The 26,435-nt window shown below is 34.0% G+C and overlaps 1 protein-coding gene and 2 long non-coding RNA genes across 6 annotated transcripts in view; 2 read left to right on the top strand and 1 right to left on the bottom strand.

The window, feature by feature from the left end:
* Window positions 1–26,435, top strand: part of LOC149478646 (uncharacterized) — a 329,584-nt gene that overhangs the window by 31,918 nt on the left and 271,231 nt on the right. The gene's annotated exons all lie outside the window — the stretch shown is intronic.
* Window positions 1–26,435, bottom strand: part of Smr (nuclear receptor corepressor smrter) — a 140,077-nt gene that overhangs the window by 51,941 nt on the left and 61,701 nt on the right. Inside the window, exon 1 of one of the 4 annotated variants that reach the window (XM_089708627.1) lies at window positions 25,141–25,454. The exons of 1 other annotated variant lie outside the window; for it this stretch is intronic. In XM_089708627.1, the coding sequence (XP_089564753.1) occupies window positions 25,141–25,190 (50 nt within the window). In that variant the 5' untranslated portion in view covers window positions 25,191–25,454. Of the gene's footprint in view, window positions 1–25,140; window positions 25,455–26,435 lie in introns of those variants that run through there. 2 more of the 4 variants (XM_089708624.1, XM_089708626.1) reach the window with 2 other exon arrangements.
* Window positions 13,703–26,435, top strand: part of LOC149478662 (uncharacterized) — a 37,381-nt gene continuing 24,648 nt past the window's right edge. Inside the window, exon 1 of the long non-coding RNA XR_016317336.1 lies at window positions 13,703–13,862. This is a non-coding gene — a long non-coding RNA (uncharacterized LOC149478662). The remainder of the gene's footprint in view (window positions 13,863–26,435) is intronic.

The raw sequence follows: 26,435 nt of genomic DNA, 5'->3' as shown, positions 1-26,435 counted from the left end.
CAGTCATAACAAAACTTCTTCTAAATAACAGATAACAAAAGATCAACATGTTCTGGTCCCCACACCTTTTACCAAACTCAATAGAAACTTGCAAAATCAGAGGTAGATCACCTGCAGCATCCCTTCGATTCGTAAAGGGCATTGTTTACACCAAGCTATTACAGTACCCATGACTCAACCATTGTTCAAACCGGATACTGACTCAGAATAATTAGTTCTGTGCTTGAAAAATCGCCACCAATTATGTCGTCTCTAACGTGGTTCAGATTTTCAAGGTCACAGCTGCTGATAAATAGCTTAGTACTAAGACAATGTTTTTCTAATTTGTCAGATGCGAACAAAAAATCTATTCACTAAAAAATCTATACACAGTTCGGTAGGTATATTGTTTAGATTTTGAGACGGAGTTATTTTGCCACTTTTTTTTAATTAGGTGTTGTAAAAAGTTTAGAGAACATGAGTAGATTTTTGTTTTCAAGGCTCACTATGGTTTTTTCGTAAAACACATTACAGACTTCTTATTCGTACATAAGTTTTTGTAAAACATAAGCTTCCAAAATATTTAATATATTTCGAGATTTACCTTAGAAGATATTTGGACAAGGTTTCACGATTTTGTTCAAACATTCTTTATTTATTAACGGTTAAACGTGACTCTCGGTTTTCCCAACGTGATATCATAAAAAGCATAACACTTTTTGATCTTATACCCAAAACATCGTATGATTGCAATTTTGCGGGAAATACCAAAATTCTTAAAGAATACATAATTCGAAGCAAGCATGCAAGAACTTTCGGTAACCATTCTATGCAATAAACAAATTAATTACCACGTGTTAATTTTGTATAAGTCAAAAGAACTTTTTCACAATACAAAACGTTTTGCATCCCATGAAATCATCATGCAAATATAAACATTCATCTCTCATAAATTCTTCGAACTGACACTCGAGACACAGCAATTTCCGGTGTACGCTATCAGATAAACAAAATGCAATTTGCAATACATACTAAGTGATTGCTGGCAGTTATTTAACTAAGTGGACAATCTGTAATAGCATGACCGTACATCTTTCTGCACATCGAATTCTGGGAAGGTGATTCACTAATCCTAATTTAGTACAATATCCATATACGAATACGAAGTTCTTATATCATCATAAAAAGGAGATCAAACATAATAAAAAAACAATCCATTGAATCGATATTTGTACAGAAGATTCAGGGACAATACTCCAAAACTTCCTAGAATTTCTAAAACGAAAAAGCATCTCAGAGATAACATTGAAGCTACACTATTATGAAGCAATAAATGTTTGTAATGAAAAAAGGTGTGAAGAATGATGAATCCGATGAAAATTAAAAATAAGCGAGACGTCACGTAGTTAAACACGCTGTACCAAATTGTAAACACGGTGTGAACAACCGGACGAGGCGATCTGATATAAATAGATATCATAGGGTTACCATGTTCTATTTTCAACGAAGAAATTACATCAATTAAAAAGGAATTAATGCAAACATTAAACCAGCATAACGAAGAAAATATTTGCCTGTTACATATTTCTCATAGATTGGAGATTTGTGTTTAGAGAAGACCTATCATCATAATCTCACGTTTTTATTTACTTCAGCTAACCAAAATTTATCATACCTACTCAACTCAGATTTGCATCTATGATCCAAGACTCAAAAACAGAAAATTCACAATAGCTCCTAAAATATCTAGGCGCCATCTCGAATGCCTGTCTCCAATCGTATTCAAAAGGAATCCTAACCAGCTTGAACTACAAATCACAAGACAAACATAGCATCTTTCAACGCCAGTAATACCATACAAGATATCAACGCCAGTAATACCTAAAGATCTGATGGATTCGAGCGTTTGATCTTGTGCGCTGAATCCATTGGATATAAATAAATCTACCAACGGGATCTGCACTCTGAGATCAAGGAGATAATTCTACAAATTATCCTTACAAGCTTCGCATTGTTTCCACTTTATAATTAACACAGCTTAATTTAGAAATTCTCCAGTGCCAATTAGAATTCCTTGGAATATGTACGTTCACATGCACAATAACAAATGCCTTTTAGCAAAAAGAAACCAACACGAGATGACACAGCTATTTTGCTTTTAGTGATATCTTTATTATTAAGTTTATTAAAAGATAATATCTGTTTAAAATTGCATTCTTAATGAATATGAAGATAATTAGAGACAAAGTAATGAAATGGTTGACTTTGGAACCTAGATCTCAATATATTTCATAAACATGTATTTCAAACTACGTTATCTACCTATTCGACTAAACTTGCGTCGTCAAATCAAGCAGAAGTAATTCAAGACCTTACTACGATTGGCTTAACAAGTTTCTGATCTGATTTATATTATATAATCACGATCAAGAACAGATGGCAGGAGATAAAAGCAATGACTAAAAATATCCGAATAAAGTTCACATGCTTTAAAATGAAACTTGATAAGATATGAAAGATAACAACAGACGCTCTGCAGACGTTTATTACGATTTATTTTACAATCAATTATATCGCACACGCATTGCTCACGTCTGTTTGTCCTGAATTTACGATGACACATGTCATAATGAGTTTTCCTCGTCCTATTTATACAGGAAATTGTCACAGACAGACAACGTAATGGAAATTAAAACTACAGCTGCAGTTGAATGCTTGAATTATAAATATTTCCCAGTATTTTAAACAATCGATAACCGGTATCTATTTTTACAAGCATGTGTCCCACTTTCTTCGCGTCAGCTACTGACTAGGGCTGCTGCCTTTGGTAATAAATCATTGTTACAGTAACAATCGTCGCCTTGTGTGTCCCCAATTTGGCTTTGTTACGTTATTAGAATATTGATGCCAAATATTGGCTTCAAATTTGAAGGTACTAATTTATCATTTGTCCTATTTGTACGCATCGATGGTTTTCCAGGAATAATTTCCCAAATCCTATTGACAACTTTATTCTTATCTATCATTAATAAAAACCGTACAATGGTATTCAGAACCAAAGCTTCCACATTTCCTAATGGAAATTCCAAGAATCTCGAGTCGATAATAAATTGAAGTGACAAATGACTATTCAGAGCGAGCTTATAAAAAGAAAAAGTAAAGATTCGTCCAATAAAAATATACTTAGAGCATTAAACCAACATATACATAAGGTTTGTATGAAGAAGAACAGAAAATACGTATTTATAATTATTCTGAAGACATTAAATTCTAAAATTGAAGCTGAAGAATGAACAAAAAGAAGACTATCAACTGAAGGTGTAAACCATTTGGTGGCGGATAACATATGTTTTTCGTTCTCAAACATAAGTCAGATTCTCTTGACTTGAGAAAACTTGCCAACCCCGTAACATAAATTATACACCGAGAATCGCAGGTGGTAACAGTACTAATTGCAAGAATCAGAGCCGCCTGCGTCGTTCCCAGCCACTCGATACTATTGCAATAAACAACTCTCATATTACACTGTACAATGTTGTTCGAATATACATACTTCTGCTACTTGTAATGCAATTATGTCGAAAAGACGATCTTATAACACGAAATAGAAATGTTATGTTGAACCTGAGTTTACAAAGATCGTAAATTTGCGAGAGTTTACTAATATGATGTACGTAGTCGTAAATTAAAATTTACGATATCTATCAGAAATTTTATCAAACAACAAGTTAGTTATTCTGTTACGAAAAACCTGCAAAACATGCCAAAAACATGAACGAATCGTTATCTTTTTATGAAACGCAATTACATCGGACGAGGTCCCTCTGACATTGAAATGAAGTTTATCGATCATATCCAGTGAGTAATCGACCTGCCCGACCTCCAATGTATAAATACATCGTAACATATACATACTTACATATATCTACTGTATATGTAAATACGTTCTTGTTTCTACTATGCTCTTATCAGATGACTTTCAGCGCCCTCGCCGGATAGAGGCGATTTGTAATCATTTGCACTTGATTCAATGGTTTTTTTGTTGTAAATCTAATATTAAACCTTGATACAACTAGACTGTGCAATTAAGATACATTCATCGCTCACAGTAACTTCTGTTTATTTCTATATCTACGTGTGTCAAATAAAACGAATCACCTTCGTAGATTCGATCGGAAGAGAATTATAAACGCGTACACGTGCGTCGAATAATTTCACTCAACGCAAAAACTAAATTGGCGATCACGGTATTAGACTCCGTCATCAATAATTCATTCGAACCTCTCATAACTATACAGTGCGCCGTTGTATATCAAGAGATTGTTGTCAAGCCACGCTTCCGCAAAAGGTAGGAATTTAAATGGATATTCTAGGAAAATACAATCGCAAACATAGACATAGGCGAACACAGTTTACCATTACACAGGTGCGATTTCATTTATCCCTCGTCAGCATTTATGACATTAATCTTTACAAGTATTACTTGTGAAAAAATAAACGTTCGCTAGAAAGTGTACGAGTTGCAACCTTGTATTATTTTTACACTGATTACTTTTATCCCCTGAAGCCCGTGAAGTCCGACTGACAGGCGTTTCAATTAGTGTCACACTGGAACTGTTGTCTGTGCATTTCCAAGTTATTTCGAAGCTTATAAATGTATCTATTTATTTAAAAGCATGTATATTTTCATTTACTGGGTACCAGAAGTTCATCTGGCAGGGTCTAGAAAAAAATCATCACGCTGGCATCTTTTAGGAATAAATTACTCCATTATCTCAAAATCTCATCAAGCAGCAAATAACCATGATGCAACTACAAAAATTTCTTCAACACCCACACCTGCCACTTCCGACTTTCACGCAGAAACCGCTCAAATTGACATCATCCAATCCATTTTAATGGTCATTGTAAAACACGACACTTTCAAGCAAACGCAGTTTAAGGAAGAGAACAGTCTTCAATTATTTAATGGACAATATCCAAGGCGAAAAAATCTTAAACGGGTTGATAGAAGTTCAGGAAACGAAATTTCCAATTATACATGGAAAGCGAACAGATCACATTAACATCATTGCATGAGTAAGCGTGCGGTCGACGACACCTAGCAACTATGTGCATATTAATTAAAATATACATAATAATGATGCAAACGATTGTGCGCTGACGCCGGAGTGATCGATCATCTTGACTCGTCAGCAGTTGGAACATTTTATTTATGATCCTTGAAAAATATATTATTTATTTCTATTTAAATTGGCTTTTATCGTCGTATAAATGAAAATGAAACGTTTGTTTTCGAAGTCTGTTGCTATCCGACCCGAGGACAGTCTAAACTCTAAACAATCGTATATTTTACTTTTAAACGCATGTAAATAAAATGTTTCTCGCCTGCACGAGCAATACCGTTACCGACCCCAAAACGAAATACTATTTAATTTGAAACGGCGTCATTTTCAGGATGTACAGTAAACACGCAAATGAGCTCGCCAAAACGGCGTTTTGTTCCAAATTCTTTAATCTATACAAATTTATGAACCGCTAACTGTACAGGAAACCAAGCATCGAATAAACAAACGCTTCAAAGTTCAAAATTATTATCATGAACCGCTTACAAAAATTAAATTCGTGTGGTAAATATGCAATGAATGCATAACAAGCATAACCTACTGTATTTCGTTTGTTTTGTGTCGTACTTATAGGAATAATTAAATATTTTTTAAAACATAATATGAATTAACTTCATAATTAATTGACTTACGTATCCATAAAAGACTTCTGCTCGGATAAAATACTTATAAATTTTAAAACCTTGTGTCAAGTTCCGTTAATAACATCGATATGATACATAATATTTTGGTCTGTATCAGCTTTTGTTCGACCAATCACGACGTCTCTCTACTGCAATATAATACGCTTTCAAAGTCTCAAATAACACTCGTCTGACATCTTTAACATTATACCTACATCGGTTAAAGCATTTTGACACTTGTAATTTAAACGTACGATGTCCCCTAATGCCCTTGCCAATTTTTGTTATACATGAATCAATAAAAGCACTATCAATTTTATTATTTCGTCCACAATGAAGAGTGAATACACCTAGCATATGTGCAGAGACCATAATACATCTGCTCGTTACTTCTCGGAACAGTGCACTTGTGTCCGACTGCGCAGCAAAATAAATACAATCAACACTTTCCCATACTTTGAGTACACCCGGCTCGAATCGCGAGTTCATTAGAAAGCGAGTTGTATTCTAATGGCATAGAGGCGAAGTTCGAACGCGGGCTATTAAAGTTACGCCATTTTGTAATCGCGCGCGATGCGTCACAGAATGGCGGAACAGGTCATCGTGCTAAGCTACGTCGCATAGTATAGCGACTTTGTTGATCCCGTCTATACGCGGTATGTATGTAGATGTTTTTACTCTGTTGCCAGCGCGTCGAAGGTCACTCACTCTACGCGATAGATAGCTATACATATACATATTTGAGGAGCGTTGTTGAAGTCTGGTTTAATTTCGTAATTCTCGCGACGATGTGTTTCTCGATTTGTACAATATTTATGTTAGGGTGTTTATTTTGCGTTCTACTTCTTTTTATGTGGTTTATTCGATCTTTCCTTGGATTTCGTTCGTTTCTATTTATGTCAGTGTTACTTGTTGGGGTGTTTAAAACGTAATGTCTGTTTAGACTTATAATGATATAGATTATTCAAATCTTTGTTAGTTCATTATTCATATCATATTTTATGCAACCAAGATGCAATTTCAATAAAAAGAAGCAAATGTGCAGGCTGCGAGTTAAATTTTAGAAAGTACCTTTTAAACGAAAATGTATTAACAGTTTAACAGGAAACGTGCAGGAAACATTAAAAAGCAACTCTATAAAAACCGAGAACACGAACTGGCTACATCGAGGAAACCGAAAGAAAATAGTAAAGAAACAAGAATAAGAAGTTAGTAATATAGTACTTGGAGAGTTACTAGCGAGGCCCGTGTTATCGATTGGATACGCTTTCTAGTGTTTTGGGTTTACGTCTAGAAAATAGCTATTCTGTGGCTATTTTATATTTTTATGACTGATTTCACAATTAAGGTTTTATGCTTGGCCTTTGATGAACTTGATATTGAAACGAATGAGTCAATATGAGTCATGGAGTCTGCTTTTATTAGCAACAATACAATTTTTATCCCAAATAGTTAATATTAACATTGTTTTAGGCCACATGAAACCTTTTATTGAAATAATTTTTGTTAGATTTCTTCTAATGGTACATGACCTAGAGTTCTTGGCATCTATAAGGTACTTGATTGCATCCTGCTGCGCAATAACACGAATTATCACACTAAAGAATTAGTCTTAAAAACTTTACATAACACGAATGTAACCTTGGCTCATCATTGAAGATAAACAATTTTGCTAAACTTCGTTTTATATTACGAACTATTCTGTTTTTGGATGAGGTTTTATGACTACTATAATTATCTTATTTTAGTTAATACCAGATTAAGAATTACATATAAGATTAAGATAAGTTGTGTGTCAATAATGGCTAAACTGAGTATAATAATTTTTGGTAAGCTGGTTTTATCTCCGATACACTAGGGTAATAATTGTCATAAATTTTAAAATGAGCTTAGATGGCAGTATTAAATATTTTAGTCATATAGAGAACAATGACCTGCCAAACAATAAAAGAGGCGTTTTAATTTCCTCATATTCCGTCAATTTGGCAGACACACAGCATCCCTAAATCTGGGTTAACGCGAACAAAACTTGAATAGGATAGTTTTAAATGTTCCGCAAAACGGGTCAATTGCTGTTTACTGCGGGGAAAATAGGCAGCTCTTGGCATAAACATGAGTCATGACGTATATCCGGGCATAATTTAACTGTTTTCTATTGTCACATGAAAATATGAAATGTAAGAATTCATAATATGTAGACTATGTGAATCGGGATGTATATTCTATTGTTGTGCAGTAAAACGACATGGTATAAAAATGCTTAGTCATAAAATATATTAATTTTAATCTACACTTATGTTAAAAAGGAAAGATTTGATATTTGCATATTTGGTGTGTATGTTCGTAAAGTTTTCGAGTTCAAAAAAAATAACTTAGATGATTTTGAAAATTCTTTCGACAGTTACAATTAACTAATACATTATACTACCAAATAAAGTTTAAAATTATATTGTCAGAATGTTTTCTAGTTCCCAGGCGATAAAAAATACATACAATGTGAAACAACCATAGTTTAGTTTAAGAGGAAACCTCGCAGCCTCCAATTACGATAGACCACAGACATGTATATTTAAGTAGACAACGCAAGTACCGCGATCTGTATGAAAACCAAGCGTGTCATATTTTTTGTACTGACCTTGACGCGTTATGACGTCACGAGCGCTTTTTAGTGATGTTAATTTCATTTTACGCTAAATCGATTAGGCCGCCACTCGCGCGGCGATTCTAGTATCGTCCTATCCCATCGAAGTAAATCGAAAGAAATCAGATCAAACTAGAATCTAGATCTATGTCTAAGAGGTAGTCAAATAAATGAATCGTAATCGATTACTAAATCGATTCAAGACAGAAAAATGATAATTACCATAGACAGAGGGATGATAAAATAAAGTTATAAACCTTTTAATATTCTAACAAGTAAACTAATGTGTTTTAGCTTTTTCTTACATATGCCCATTGAGTTACCATGTACTACGTACTAGAAAGAAAGTAATGAAACTGTCAATCAATCAATCTTTATGTCCCGTTGCATCGATCCATTTTCCTTTTATGTTCGGGTTACTTGGAAAACTGAAAAAACAAACATAGTCTAAGCAATAAGGAGTTTTCTTAAAAAACTCCCAAGATGACACTTTAACTAATGGCGTCCATGTCGTAATATTTATTTTTAGTACCTTTGTATTAAAATACTTAAAAGTTCTAGGTCAAGTCGTATTAAATGACAAAAAAAATCTATGCCTTTTTTTCTGAAAAATTGCTCCTACAAATTATCATTTTTCTGTTCGATTATAAAATCGATTAGAATCGAGAACTGTTGCATCAAATGAACATCACTAACCACAAAATTGGACAGAAAAATGAGAACAGAAAAATGAGAAGACGCTATTCATTGCTTGTTATCATACGACGCGATCTTTACCGTGCCAAGTAAAAGCCGCAATGTATTCCGAATCATTTCGTATGATTTGGTATCCGTGTTTGTCACGATCGTTTTCCACAAATATTCTTTATTTGATTTTAAAATAAATAGTGCATATTCTGATTAGAAAATTACTTACCGGTGGAAGGAAACATCTCTGCTAACTTGGCCACTCACAGCTGTGGAGTTTCTACAGTTTATAACGGCGCAATTCGGCATTTTACTTTATTCAGCTTCACGTCTTTCCTTGGCGAACTGCAAGCGCGGACTGAGTGTAGGCCAGCGTCAAGTAAGTTTCAATAACGTAGTTTGGACACGGGAAGTACATACACTCGCTTAGTCTATCTTGATACATGTCCGTGCGATAGACATAAGGATACGTGTTAGTCCATAGGTCGTCTATTATCTAGACTCTAGATGTATCTCAAAGTACCCACATATTCAACAAATTACAGCTTGCGTTTTTCGGTACCAGACTTGGTCTCTGTTTACGAAGCTGTTAAGAAAAGGAATAAATAATAAAAAAGCGGCACTAACTAAAATTCGTTAGTTTAAAATGAATGTAATAAAAAGCTTCCAAAATGATTACTGGTGACTGGTGAGTCACCAGTAATCATCAGTGGTGACAAATAATGTCTTCCAATATCTTTATTACGTTTCTCGTTATCAAGCAAAATATGAAATGTATAATCCTAATTAATTACAATCATAATTTTAGAATAGAAAATCAGCTCAAATGTGCTAAGTTTTGTTCTGCTAATTCGTAATAGAAAAGTAGAAAAAGGCATTACAAGACCACAGCAGCAGTTGGCAAGTGGCCAGGCTCTACATATACTGGATTTTTACTAATTTTAGGGCCAATACTCAACAAAGTACTTCAATTATTCCTTTCCATTACAAATGTATGGCATAAATATTTATTTTCTACTCTACAAATAGAAAAATTATGGAAGATTATCTACTGCTACTTTCAGATTTAATATTTGTTATACGCCACAAAGATTCAGAATTACATCGTGATCCCAGAAATATTCGTTAAAGATACCATTTACTACAATAATTCCTATATATTCGTAATAGTAGATATAATACAAAATAAAATATATAGTACGTGTATAGATGTAGGTATCTATCTTATTTCATTGACTCGACATTGATAACATTACATTGTTTTACACGTGCCGTTTATAGTATGGGAAAATTAATTTATTCAGATCGAATAATTCGTGTAGTTTTGAAAGTTGCTACAGTTATTCCTAAAGATGTCCAGATGAATATACTAAAAGCCCCCGAGGGAGGGACACAAGCCGGCGGCGGGGGAGGGGGGGAAAGGTCTCTTTTTCAAGGTTTTTGCTTGTAACTCGAAATTTTTTTCATAATATCTCTTTAGTGACTTCTACATTAATTATCTACATTAAATTTCCTATAAATTACGTCTCAACATTTTTACTGTACGATCAATACTTTAGGAGATACAGAGTATTAAAGGTAAGAAAAATAAGAAAGAACATAGTTTTACAAATTTTAATTATAAAAAGAAATAACATCTTTTTTTGCACGAGTATGCCGACTTATTAGTCAAATTGTGTTTCATCTTCGTCATCTTTATCACTAACATCGATAGGGGGTCCATTAGTACAAGCTCCTAGGCAGCCGTTACAGATAAGACTACACATAATGCCCGCTTTTCGGCAACTGCATTTTCCGGAACATCCACTTTTACATCGGCAAAAAATTGAATTTAACAACGCTTCAGGAGCAGGAGGATCCAAGGTCGTGATTGGTTCTAAGTATCCATCGACTCTTCGCTTCCAACCCCATATTTCAGGAGGCAGTTGGTTCCCAAGCCACTCCTGTACTTGATGGAATACTCTGTAGGCGTGATATTTTGCTGACCCTTTGGTAGGGGGGAGGGAAGAAGTAGTTTCAGTGGGTGTGATACAACCTCAGCTATTTACAGGAAGGGAAAAACATCAATTATCAAGATTTTTGATCAAAAGCCGTCACTAAAGGAAACAGCAACTGTATTTTATGACCCAACGTCAACTCAGGAGGTTATAGCAGAAGCCGGAGAAAAAATGTTTCTTGCAGTATACCGAGCGCCCTGTACTCAGTCTGAGATCAACAGACATCGATTCACAGTTTTTCTGAAATCTTGTACCAAGCCCAAACCGGATCTTTCTTCCCTCCCCCCTACCAAAGGGTCAGCAAAATATCACGCCTACAGAGTATTCCATCAAGTACAGGAGTGGCTTGGGAACCAACTGCCTCCTGAAATATGGGGTTGGAAGCGAAGAGTCGATGGATACTTAGAACCAATCACGACCTTGGATCCTCCTGCTCCTGAAGCGTTGTTAAATTCAATTTTTTGCCGATGTAAAAGTGGATGTTCCGGAAAATGCAGTTGCGAAAAGCGGGCATTATGTGTAGTCTTATCTGTAACGGCTGCCTAGGAGGAGCTTGTACTAATGGACCCCCTATCGATGTTAGTGATAAAGATGACGAAGATGAAACACAATTTGACTAATAAGTCGGCATACTCGTGCAAAAAAAGATGTTATTTCTTTTTATAATTAAAATTTGTAAAACTATGTTCTTTCTTATTTTTCTTACCTTTAATACTCTGTATCTCCTAAAGTATTGATCGTACAGTAAAAATGTGGAGACGTAATTTATAGGAAATTTAATGTAGATAATTAATGTAGAAGTCACTAAAGAGATATTATGAAAAAAATTTCGAGTTACAAGCAAAAACCTTGAAAAAGAGACCTTTCCCCCCCTCCCCCGCCGCCGGCTTGTGTCCCTCCCTCGGGGGCTTTTAGTATATTCATCGGGACACCTTTAGGAATAACTGTAGTAACTTTCAAAACTACACGAATTATTCGATCTGATCGACGATTCTGAATCTAATTTGCTGTGGCTATTATGCACGCTATAAATTAAGTGCAAATTCGTAATTAATTATACCTACCTTAACAGAAAACTTGACCGATACATCTTTATTCATTGCAAAACATGTTTTAATAGCATTTGTTTTTTATTTTTATTTTGAACTTTACGCTATGAAAGAAGACTTCAAGTTAGATGAGTTTGTATAGGTACAATATATTTAGGAATCAATGAAGGAATTTTATGCCCCATTTCAATGTTGCATGTAAACAGGAAAATTTGTTAACGTCTAGTTTGTTTACATTACACGTGGAAGTTGAAAGTAGTGTTAATGATAAAAAAAACTATTCTTTAATAACGTTATTATTTTCATAAATACCACTTTAATTACGAGTTTTATGCAATATATAAAAATATCTATCGATGACTTTAAAACTTATACGAGGCAAAAAAATTGGGACGAGTGTAAAAGCCAAAAGCAAAAGCAAGCAATATTTTTGTTAACCTCTACGACCATATAACCTGTCTTTCTAACACGATTCCTACGATATTAACATTAAAAAATCAAACCATTCCCTTTACAAATATACAATCTCCTACTGTATTTATTGACCAAACAAGCGAGTGTCGTAGTGTGTGTGGGCGTATCTTATCATCACACACACATACAGTGACGCACCACTTTCATAATAACGTGCTCAAATATTTTACGAAAGGTGCGACGTGACATTCGTCAATTTTCTATAATATTATTTTTGTAGGTATATTAACTTCATTCATATGAGTAAATAGTAAGCGTCACGGATATGAACGGTTATTAATTCGTAATTAAGTAAATTAGTGGATGCATTATACAATAATTATGAAGTATAATGTGCAGTGTACATTCTAAATTAGTAGTGGAGGAAAACAATAACAACAAAACCGAATGAATATTTTTTGCCTCATATCATTAGCTGTAGATTCCAGAAACTCTAACACCTACACAGGTAGGTATAATATATTTAAAAATGAACTAAAATCGTTATTTTATCTGTTCTAGAACAGATAGAAGACGTCGCGGTAGGCCGAAGAAGAGATGGCTAGATGAACTTCCACAATTTAAAAATGACTGGTTTTCAGGACAAGACCGCGATTCGTGGAAGCGACTGGAGAGGCCTTTGCTCAGCATTGGGACACGACAGGCTGATACAGTACAAATTACAATACAACAACAAGACGTGATTGCTTCCTAAAAATAAGAAAATAATATTGTAGGTAGGTTCCTATGTATATTATGATGAAATAGAGGTATTTTGAACAATACCTAACAAACTTCCGTACAAACTTTCACCCCACATATCTATACAAATATAACCCAACATAACCTGTATATAAAAATATTTCGAATGACAAAAACTACGTGAACGAAATATACAAGCACGTGGCTGCACCCACACATAGCGACCTTGGCTCGATCTGTCACTTGTTCTCTTTTATTTTGAGATCTGCCTCCTGTGGGAATTATTCTTGCATCGAGCCGAAATGAATAGCTTTCTATTGCTGATTTATCAGTTAAAACCATACTTAAAACTAAGTGAGTGACAGATTTGTTTCGTGTGATTTATTGAGGATGTTTCTTAATAATAAATTACTTGTATTCAACAAGAATATAAAGAAACTAGCGGTCCGCCCCGGCTTCGCCCGTGGTACATATGAAAAATAGATGTTGGCCGATTCTCAGACTTACCCGATATGCACAGAAAATTTCATGAGAATCGGTCCACCCGTTTCGGAGGAGTATGCAGACTAACATTGTGACACGAGAATTTTATATAAAGACTAGCGGTCCGCCCCGGCTTCGCCCGTGGTACATAATATGAAAAATAGATGTTGGCCGATTCTCAGACTTACCCGATATGCACAGAAAATTTCATGAGAATCGGTCCACCCGTTTCGGAGGAGTATGCAGACTAACATTGTGACACGAGAATTTTATATATAAGAAATACATAACCTACGTTATTTATTACTTTTAAGATATTTTACTACTATTTCCGTTGTATTTCTATATACGTATATAAATAAATAATAATAAAAAACACTTTATTGTACAATGCACGGATATAAAATACAATAATATACAAAATGAATCTTCACCGTACAAATTGGCGGCCTTATCGCTTTGAAGCGTATATACATACTAAATCTGATAAATATTTAGATTCATCAGATACCATTAGATGAGATTTAGTCTGTTTATTTTGGACATGAGACTAATGTATTTATCTACATAGGCAGAAGTGACGCATGAAACTATCATTAAACTATAATTCGCGTAAAAATATAAAAAGCTAAAGTTTTAAAATTAGGATTCAGTCAAATTTGGCTATCTGACCTCCTCCTTTTTTGTAAGCAAATAACAATAAAGATGTCGTACGCAAAAAGAATAACATCCAGATAATTTATCGTTTTGTTTTTTTTTCGTTTCGTTTTCTTTCGTTATCTTCTAAATTTCGTACCGTTTTATTAGATCGATACAGTCTTAATGCATCTTAAATACTTGTAACCATTACAACACTTGTATGTTGAAATGACAGCCGAGTCTTACTTCTTAGTCATTGAACCCTGAGCTATTCACAAGACAGGTGTCTTGTAACACACCTAACGACTAGATGAGGATGATCAATATAAATATAAATAACTAAATCACCAAATGTGTTACTTAGCGCAAAACTCGAGAACGACTCGACCAATTCGGCTCATTCTTTTTTTACGTTTGTGTTGGCACAAAGATGGTTTTATGGAGAAAAAAAATGTAAATGGGGCTTAAAAGGGCAGAACTAGTGATAAATAATAAAGATGAGGTATACAAATAATGAAAACGCGATTAAACACATAGAATTATCTGTCCGTTCAAAGTGGATCAAAATCGAGTCTAAAGTAATCGGTTACATACAAACACACAGGTAAATCTCAAGCGTGATACAATGATAATAATACAAGCCTACGTCACAAAAGGAAATCCATACTATTATTATAAATGCGAAAGTTACTCTGTCTGTCTGTCTGTTACTCAATCACGCCTAAACTACTGAACCAATTTACATGAAATTTGGTATGGATATATTTTGATACCCGAGAAAGGACATAGGCTACTTTTATCCCGGGAAAATGACCCAATCCTGGAAATCCCACGGGAACGGGAACTATGCGGGTTTTTCTTTGACAGCGCGGGCGAAGCCGCGGGCGGAAACCTAGTATCTAATAATTAAAAGATCTCTCATAGTACATAGAATTACTTTTAATTGTAAGTGCTATTATCAAGTGATTAGAAAATTATTAAAAGGCACCGATTGGATAATTATTGATTAACCATGTCATTAAATATATATCAGAAGTATAGTTCGTTAACCTTGCTACGTGTTACACAGACTAAATAATCGATTGGACTTTGTATGTTATTTTCTTTAAAATTTTACTAATATAACTAGTGGAATAGTTTCTAGTATCCGCACCTCAATTGACATACTTAACGTATATGTTATTCTCCTATTACAATAAGAATAAATACAATAAGAATAAATAATTATTCTGAATTGAGATCTAACGTGTTTCACACCAACATTAAGACATTAACAGTGTCAACGAGGCTTAACTAAACGCATGGTAATTTTGTTTATGGTCACATTGTCACGTCTACCATCGAGAATTAGGTCATAGACATAGATAGAGAGATAGGAAATGAGTGAAAAAAGAATTATCGCCGTGTTTTCTTTGGACCCCCGCCAGTGGTAATAAATCCCGGTTTAATGGCTCCTAAGTTACAGATGGCATAGCGCTGGGAGATATTATCTATGTATATATCTTGTAGGTAATGTGTTATTCAACGCACTGTTATAATACTTCAGGTCTTAGTGCGCCTATAAACGAAGCTGTGTTGATAAAATCTACATTGATATTATGTCGTTTGTAATCATCATTGACATCTAAATGGACTGTTATAAATATTTTGATGTATCCCTTATCTGCTTTTTAGGGTTCCGTACCTCAAAAGGAAAAAACGGAACCCTTATAGGATCACTTTGTTGTCCGTCTGTCCGTCCGTCCGTCCGTCCGTCCGTCCGTCTGTCAAGACCCTTTTTCTCAGGAACGCGTGGAGGTATGAAGCTGAAATTTATATCAATTACTCAGGTCTACTGTCCCTTGAAGCTGTGAAAAAATCAAACTTCTAAGCCAACGCAATCAAAAGATACAGCCGTTTATGCCGCAAATTTTCGACACATGCAAGGGAATCAAAACCTACAGGGTGCTTCCCATGAACTCAGAATCTTGAAATTTGGTACGAAGCAACGTCTTATAGCATAGATAAAGGAAAAATTACGAAAACCATAAATTTTTAGTTACATCACATAAAATATTTTTTTTTAATAATTTTAAACTTACTACCCATTTCCTCATAAACGCGTAGAGGTATTAAATTGAAATTCATACCAAATACTCAGGTCTATAATACCTTTAAGCTGTAACAAAATCAAACGTCTATGTCAACGCAATCAAAAGAAACAGCAATTTAAGCTGCATATTTTGAAACTCGCAAGTACTCGCAAGGGAATCAAAACCTAAAGGGTACTTCCAGTCGACCTAGAATCTTGAAATTTGGCATGAAGCAACGTTTTATAGCACACATAAAGGAAAAATTCCGAAAACCTTAAATTTTTTGTTACATTACAAAATATATATTTATTTTTTAATAAATATAAACTTATTACTTTTTTCCTCATGAACGCGTAGAGCTATCAAGTTGAAATTCATATCAAATACTTAGATCTAATTGCCTTTAACCCGTGAAAAAAAAAATTGCAGGTTTGTACGGAACCCTCGGTGCGCGAGTCCGTCTCGCACTTGGCCGGTTTTTGATGTCGTAAACTCATACAACAACAAACAGCATTAATAGAAATTACTCTGAAACATCATTGTGATAGTGGACTTTAATGAATACAAAAATAAAATCTTATCTGAACTAATATTGAACCAATATTCAAGGTCTCAATATTGAAGCAACGTAGAAATTCAAAAATATTAATACCACATCCACATTTACCGCATCTCAGCCTTCGTATACTTATAGCACAGCCTATAGCTATTCCTTTATATGTATAAGTATTAAGTACCAAAGAATTCCTTGCACTTGTGGGTGTTCAGACGGCATAACGGCGAAATTTAATATTTCCCAACCAACCGGCCATTGTTTGCTGGAGGCATCATTGAACTACGAAACCTAAATGACTCATTTTTCCTTATTGTAATATCCCTTTTTATATAAGCTTAAATTAATGAAACGACAATAAATTTTATAATTACGCTCTATTTCAACTTCGTTACGTAATTATATTTTGTGGCTAATTGAAGACTGTCCTTATTTATTAATATTTTTCACTTTATTTAAATATATTATCGTGATCAACGACTGATTTTAATGTTTTATAATTATTTCTTAAATCACAACAAAATCGATCGATGATTATATTTTAATGACTAACATACCACCCCTTTTAGCTTGAATAAAACGTAAATAAAACAATATTTGTAACTTTCCTGATTATTTATATAATACTTCAGATACTCAAATACTTGTAAGCTCAATTCATTTTGACCGTGGATCGCTACGTAAACAGGTTCTACCGCCCACGCCTTGTTGCTATGGGGATTTAACTGTCAGCTTTGTATGGGAAACTTGTAATCAGTGAACATAATAATGAAATGGAGCAAAGTAAAAGTTGGACACGTAGGATTACATGAATGTATAAACGTCCGTGAAGAACCGTTATAAAGACTAATTGAATCGAAGATATGGAAGATATATCTATTCGTCTAATTTCTTCAAAAATCACCGAACTGTGTAGATATACATAATACATTCAGATCTATAATTTTATGTAACTGTAATAACATCCCTGTCGAAAATTAGTTCTGCTAGACGACAACTTGATTGCAATTTATGATTTTGGAAGTCTACTGCATATTATATAATATGCTTCGACTATCAAAACTTATTACGATACATATACCTACATAATATTATGATAGATCGATCCATGTGAAATTTTAAACAAATGCCAGTCTTACGATATATCTTGCTTCTATTAAAAAAATCTAATAACACCTATTGACCTATAATTTAAAAATAAAAAATGCATCGAGTATCGACAGCCGTGCACGCGAGGGTCACTGACCCCGATGACTTACAGGTCACAAATACCAATTGTGCAATTATTTGTGTTATTTACTTGGATTTCTTTAAATCGATCGTGTTTACGCGAACTTAGATCGCACTGACTCACTAACTTTGAACGGCTTCACGTGATGTTTACGTGATGTCTCCAGTTTAAATTGCAGTATTAGCAGCATTGATATTTATTTTAGCACAATTTCTAACTGATACAGATATATTTTGGATTATTATAGAACAACTTTATCCGCAGTTAAAATCAAATATGTCTATAAAATAATACATAAGACAAATAACAGTTTACGACGAAAATTTTAAGTGATGTTGTCTGTTATATATCGATACTAAAAGTTTAAACTAGATCACGTGAGGGTATTTTTTCGAAGACCTCTTCCAATACAGGTCTTCTTAAAATCTTTACGAATTTTTTTAGTATTTAAAACACGTGGTTTGTATGTTTAACATAACGATGCAGTAAATTTCTACACTACATTATTTAATATTTTTATTTTTATTGTGAAATATGAAAGTAACAGATAACATACAAATATGCTATACGTCATTACATAAAAATATAATCAGCTTGATTGTTCGTGTGTAATTGGTAAACAATATTGTTAGTTATTACTATCTGTTTGTCACGATATATGAGTAAGTAATGCATCACGCTAATATAACTGATTGTAAAAATGTTTATTGAATATAATGGTTTGTCCCGGCTTTGCCCAGGCTATATTGGATACAAGCTAGGTACTACCTATGTACATATTTTAAATGATGACGTAACTTAGGTAATAATGTTGGTATGATAGAACAAAGATTTGTAATTGAAAATAATCTTAATTACTATTATAAAGGCGAAAGTTTGTATGGATGTATGGATGTATGGATGTATGGATGTATGGATGTTTGTTACTCTTTCACGTAAAAACTACTGAACCGATTACAATGAAATTTAGCACACATATAGAGGGTAACTTGGATTAACACATAGGATAGGTTTTATCCTGGAAATCCCAATTCCCACGGGAACGGGAACTATGCGGGTTTTCCTTTGAAAACGCGGGCGAAGCCGTGGGCGGAAATCTAGTTAATTCATAAACTTATATACTTTTTAAGCACCTGCCCATACGAATTCTACAGAGAAATTTAAAGAATAATCCCTCATCATTACATTCAGATATAAAAGTTGTATTTTAGTGTCCCGCATAAAAAAGATCAAAAATCAAAATCTTGATTAAATTTGACGCTGATAAAAACTACTGAATTAATAAATCAATTACATACTTTCTATCCCGATGGACCGGATGAAAACAGGTAGTAAGTAGTAAATAAGCATTTGTCGGATACATCCGATAAAACTAGTTTTGGACAGTGGGTATAACCTGATGTTTATAACACCAAGATTTAAACATACATCGAGGATTTCCGGAATTGCCTATATTTCTATACTAGCTGTTCCCCGTGGTTTTACCCGCGTGGCTCGGCTTCTGTTGGTCTTCACGTGATGATATATAGCCTATATATTCCTAGATAAATGGGCTATCAAAACCGAAATAATTTTTCAAATCGGCCCAGTAGTTCCTGAAGTTAGCTCGTTCAAACAAACAAGTATATATCTTAATATGTCATTAATAACAATATATTAATTAAAAATGTAACTTTTTCACTCAAACTCAAACTCAAACATTTATTTATTCAATTAGACTTCTTCTAGAAGCACTTTTGAAACGTCATTAGGTACATATTTTTAACATTTACCACCAAAAATGTATTAAATCGATTAATTTATAGTGAATAAGATAAATAAACATAAAACTAACAACCTGTGTTACTTTCGGTCAAGGTCTGCCGTATCTTGCCAGATTAAAATTATCTTTCAATATTTGACCTTGGCGAAAATAGCTATATATCTAATTTTCGATAATCCCGGTAATTTCGGTAACGAGGGTAAAAAACCGCGTAGATTGATATTGAAGTAGGAAAATTAACGTTCTAAAACAAGTTCTGAGTGTTGTTGAATGAATGAAAATCACATAAAGTGCAGAAGTACAACTCAGTGTCAAATGTTTGAAAATTCTACAAAATCAATCTTATCAATAACTAGCGATCCGCCCCGGCTTCGCCCGTGGTACATATTTCGCAATAAAAAGTAGCCTATGTCCTTTCTCGGGTATCAAAATATCTCCATACCAAATTTCATGCAAATTGGTTCAGTAGTTTAGGCGTGATTGAGTAACAGACAGACAGACAGAGTTAACATAACGATGTAATTTTTAAACTGAAAATACAAACGAAATTATTGTTAATTTGGGTGTAAGTAAAACTTAAGTATGTATAGTGTATACCTAGTTTTAATTTTCACCCTACTTCTGAAAGGAGAAATTGTCGTTACAAGATGTAATGTTTCGTTTTAGATTTTTAAATTTTTAGGACTACTAATTACGTATTCAATAACATTGCTAACACAATTTTAATTGACTGTGTAATTAAATTAAAATGTTGGAGAATACTAAGGTACTACCATTGCACCACAGACTAGTTAGGTATGAAGAACGACAAAGTTAGACATATTCTATCCATAGATATGTAGACTTCCTTACGTATGTGTTATTATGAACTGAATCTTATAGTTATACTAGCGCTCCGCCCCGGCTTCGCCCGTGGTACATATGAAAAATAGATGTTGGCCGATTCTCAGACTTACCCGATATGCACAGAAAATTTGATGAGAATCGGTCCACCCGTTTGGGAGGAGTATGCAGACTAACATTGTGACACGAGAATTTTATATATATACATATAAAGATTAGGTTTCCCCCCGCTTTGTATAAAACTTCTAATCAATCTATCTATTAAAAAACCGCATCAAAATCCGTTGCGTAGTTCTAAAGATTTAAGCATACATAGGGATATAGGGACAGAGAAAGTGACTTTGTTTTATACGTAGTATACAGGGTGTCCCACTGTTGGTATACTTAGCTCAAAAGAGGTTAAGGTCAAGAGAGTTTTGCATACGCTGAGTAAGTAAAAAATACTTATAAAATTCCAGACGCATTTTTTTTTTCAAATAGATGAATTCTTAAAACTCTATGTGTACACCCAACAAGCAACCCGCCCAGCTTTGCTACCAGCACGTGAGCTATCGTTTAAGATTATGTTTTCATAGACAAAATGCTCACATTGGAGAAGCGGAATATGCCGGCTGCGCGAAGCTAGAGAAGAAAACATGGATTTTCAGGAAAAATTTAGCAAAATATTTTTGGCGTAATTTTGTTGTTTAAATATTTTTTACGTGATGCTTAACTACAAGTCCCTTCGCGCTTAGTATACCAATAGTGGGACAACCTGTATAATATAGTGATATAACCTCCATTGTAAAAGAGAGAAGTAGGCCAACTCCCGATTAGAGCACGTTTAGAATACAATTTATAAAATCAAATTAAACAAACGCATTTTTTATAAACCAAATCATTTATTTCAGAAAAATAAGTATAATATGTATTTCATAACATAACATTAATTTTTACAATAATTACAATTTTGTGACAGTACAATATTTTCTTCGTTTTGCCTTATTATTTTCTGTTAAAGTCTCCTCTGAAGAATTCGCAGGTAAATCAATTTTTTCTATTTTGGGAATTGCTAATTTTGAGATAGATGAATAAGTTTCACTAGTTTGTGTTTGGTTGTCCCTTTTTGTTACAGGTAGGAACAAACTTGGTAAACTATCTTTCGCCAATAATTTGCGAAATGGATAAGTTTTTATCACATCTTTGCTAAAATGAACTTCACATAGACGATGACATTGTATATTTTTTCCTATCAATTCCTTGCGGTCGATGAGATGAAGCCATTTTAAACGTCTAGAAAAGAAAAAAGCATTGAGTAACACAACACACATTCATTTGCGTCACAGTATTTTATTTTATTCACTCACCTTTCCGGGTCAGAGGGTATCGTAAAGAACGACATTTCTGGTTTTGAAACAGAGTCGTTTGAACAACCGTTAACTTGACAATAAATTCTTCTGGTTCTCTTAGACATTTTGCAGTGCAGCCCTTAACCCTAATTAATCGTGTAAACAAACACCGACCGCTCGTAGCAATGGCGCGGCCCGCACTGCCCCACTGACTGGCAATCGAGTGGATACCCGAGCGCACTGTGTTTCATTAAATCAAAAAAAAAATTCCCTGTGCTGTTTATTGTATTTATCGATCAAGGGATGTATTTATAATGTAAGAGTAGAACACCCACGTGTCAATTTCTTATAGTTTATTTAAAAAAAAATGACAAACTTTAGGTGAATTTTTCATGAAAAATATTGAAATGTATTCTGAAATCGTAACTGTCTAAGATATTTATTTTAAATAAATATAGACTTATAAAGCATCTTTGGGCGCATATTATCCAGTTTTTATTTTTTGAAAACTACCTCCGAATACCGAGAAATATATTTTTTTCAGATTTTCGTTTTTTCTCCCTAAAAACGCAAAAGTGCGGCTTGTCACTAGCATAGAAGCGGCGTGGTTTTTTTATGAGTGATAGGTCTTATTACGAGCAATAATTCTAGTAATCTCGAGGTAGTTTTCAAAAAAATAAAAACTGGATAATATGCGCCCAAAGATGCTTTATAAGTCTATATTTACTTAAAATAAATATCTTAGACAGTTACGATTTCAGAATACATTTCAATATTTTTCATGATAAATTCACCTAAAGTTTGTCATTTTATTTTAAATAAAGTATAAGAAATTGACACGTGGGTGTTCTACTCTTACATTATAAATACATCCCTTGATCGATAAATACAATAAACAGCACAGGGAAATTTTTTTGATCTAATGAAACACAGTGGAGCGTAGTGTGCGTGCGTACGTAGGTACATGAACGCAGGACGAGGCCAAGCGCTCCGCGTACATACAAACGCAACGGCGCGGCGCGATGTACCTTTGTTGGAAGATACTTCACTCTTTTTATTTTTTAACCGACTTCAAAAAAAAGGATGTTATCAATTCGGCTGGTATATTTTTTTTCTTTATGTACATCGATTACGCCGAGGTTTCTGAACCAATTTACGTGATTGATGCAGAGTAGTTTCGTATTGGTACCATAAAAATTTGATTCGGATAGGCCCAATCCCCAATAGTTTTTATTTTACGCTAAGACGAAAAGGAGCGGAGCACAGCGGGTAAAAACGGTCAATGTAGATATTAAGTATATAAATTATAAATTTAACACGTAACTTTTTCGCTCAAATAGGTATATAAAATTCGCTTCAAAAAGGTATTAAATCAATTAATTTATAATGATTAATGAATAAGATAGACATAAAACCAACCTGTGTAACTTTCGGTCAAGGTCTGCCGTATCTTGCCAGATTAAAATTATTATCTTTCAATATTTGACCTTGGCGAAAATAGCTATATCTTGTTCGATAATCCCGGTCGCTATGGTAACGAGGGTAAAAAACCGCTTATATTGATATTGAAGTAGGAAAATTAACGTTCTAAAACAAGTTGTGAGTGTTGTTGAATGAATGAAAATCACATAAAGTGCAGAAGTACAATTCAATGTACATTACAATGTTTGAAAATTCTACAAAATCAGTCTTATCATTAATTTATATTGTACATACATGTGGTTATGTAATTTTTAAACTGAAAATACATACGAAATTATTGTTAATTTGCGTGTAAGTAAAACTTAAGTACCTATGTGTACCTAGGAGAAATTGTCGTTACAAGATGTAATGTTTCATTTTAGATTTTTTAATCGGTGCAGAGTAGTTTCGTATTGGTACCATAAAAATTTGATTCGGATAGTCCCAATAGTTTTTATTTTATGAGCATGGAAATCTAGCAAGTAACTTTGATTCACTTGCCGGTTACAGATTGAGCTGAAATTTTGAATACGTACCTACATGTAAATTGGATAGCGACTTGATAGCGATGAAAAATTATAATGACGAGCTGATTTGATGGTGGATTTGGAATCGAAAGGTGGTCATAGGAACTCGGTAATTAATTGACTCAACTTTATCGAGTTCTCGAGGCTCGTTTGATTCGTGTTAAAAAACACTAAAAAGTATTAAACAAAAATAACTACGTTAAATAAACCGACTTCAAAATAAAGTATAAGTATTAAGCATAATATTATTTAGATGTGCTATTTACCAAATAGGTTTGAGGACGGTGCCAAGCACTAAGTACTTAGTGTTAGTACTAAGCCAGTGTAAACCGGGCATTAAGAAATCAAAACTACTACTAAGTTTTACATTCGCTTGGCAACGACATCAAACCTATTACAATGATATCACTACCTAATAAAAACAACCGCATCAAAATCCGTTGCGTTTTAAAGATTTAATTAATTAATTAAGATTTAATTTTTATAGGGATATTGGGACAAAGATATAGACTTTGTTTTATACTATGTAATGATCGTGATTATTATCATATGACGTAACAACATAATAAACGAACGTCATAGTGAAAAATATATTTTGATACTGTAATGTGTGTCATGTGATGGATGTGGACCTGACATAAAAGCGATCTAAATTAATACTAAAATATAATGAAATACTTAGTAAAGTACGAAACAAATGGTACAGAGAACTGAATGTGACACTTTACTGCACTTTGTAACTTAGCCTCGACATTCGAACACGATTAAGGTGCAACGTTGCAACATTTTACACGAATGAAATGTGCTCAAATGTCCTCCAAGACTTACCGATATATTGTAATGAGGTTTACTCAGATGACAGTGTATCTCAGTTCTCAACAAACGAGAGCACCATACAGGAAGTTAGATTAAAGTGTGGCAATTCAGCGTTTGTCCATGTTGGCCACGTCAATAGGCCCACAAGCAAAGATCCAGATTAGGTACCTTGAAATGATGTCTATCAAGACCTCCCCCGATGGCGCCGACCACACCATAATACACTAAATCACTACACAACACCCAATCCACCTGGGCAGCACCATCACATGGATAACGTACCGCGTTCCCGAATGATAACGCGGCCAAACAAAAAAAAACCGGGGGTCCTAAGAAGGTCGAATCTGGTATTTTTTTCTGGAAAGCTGGCAACGTCGCATCGAAGCCGGACGGACGCGCGTTCAGTCCGCGTACAGCTCATTGGCCAAGTGTGACGGCGGCCATCGCTGCGCGCCACCCGCTTGCCCAATGACGTTGCTCCCCGCACGCCCCGCCCACTCAATTTCCGCCTGTTGAATGAACCGTGTGCCAGTCGTGTCGCCGACGTTCAGCGAGTAACACGTATTATACCGACTTACAATAATGCAAACAAGAATGCTAACAGGCAGTGTTGTGTTCTAAACCACTGCTTTTTCGTAAACAACCGCGACCAACTGTGATAAGTATAAAAAATATAGGATTAAAATATGAAAATTAACAAGTTTGTATAAAATCACGACTTAGGGAAGTGAAAGTAAGTGAAGATGGAATTTCGTGTACGTGCCTTTAAAACTCGTATTGTCGTTATTTAACTCTTCTTTGTCCAAATTGTTTACCTGTAAAGATAAAAAATATGATTTAACCCCACTTTCAGAAAATATAAGCATAGAATTTCCAGAAGTTCTTATAATAAAAAAATGTTTTTATAATCAGTGTGATATTTTGTTTTCTATTTCCTTCCATTACTATCAAAACACGAAATAATTCGGAAATGTGAAAAAAATAGTGATATTTCTTCACTAAGTAGTGGTAAATTCTTTAACTTTTAACTCTGAGAAATAAAAGTAACTATTTAATATAATATTTTTAAATGTCTGTTATCTAATAATATTATATCGTTGTATCGCTTCCTTTCCATTAAATTATCTTGTATATCTACAAAATTGTGATTATTTTCTGCAGTGAAATATCAAATAATGTCTTTCTGTGTAATAATAAAAAATGATAACTTCAGTCGTCGTGTGGGAACGACATTTAAAAATACAAAGGCGACAAAAAATTACATGACATCAATGATATGCACAAAAACGACGAACGAATAGAAATCAGACGCCATATTATAAATAATTAATAGCTTATTTCCGAACGACTTCAGTCTGCCAAGATTTTGTTTACTTTCTAAACTCTAAAGTGATCGAAAATAGCGACCTTAAAAATGGACGTGTCTCTTGAAACCTTTTAGTCGGAAGTTAGTTGATGAAATT

The sequence above is a fragment of the Colias philodice genome, chromosome 21 (assembly GCF_061535455.1).
Source record: "Colias philodice isolate Cphi_HAF_F1 chromosome 21, ilColPhil1 Martin Lab GWU primary, whole genome shotgun sequence".
NCBI lineage: Eukaryota > Metazoa > Arthropoda > Insecta > Lepidoptera > Pieridae > Colias > Colias philodice.
Note: the sequence above shows the minus strand (reverse complement) of the source record. Positions and strands in the feature narration are given on the sequence as shown.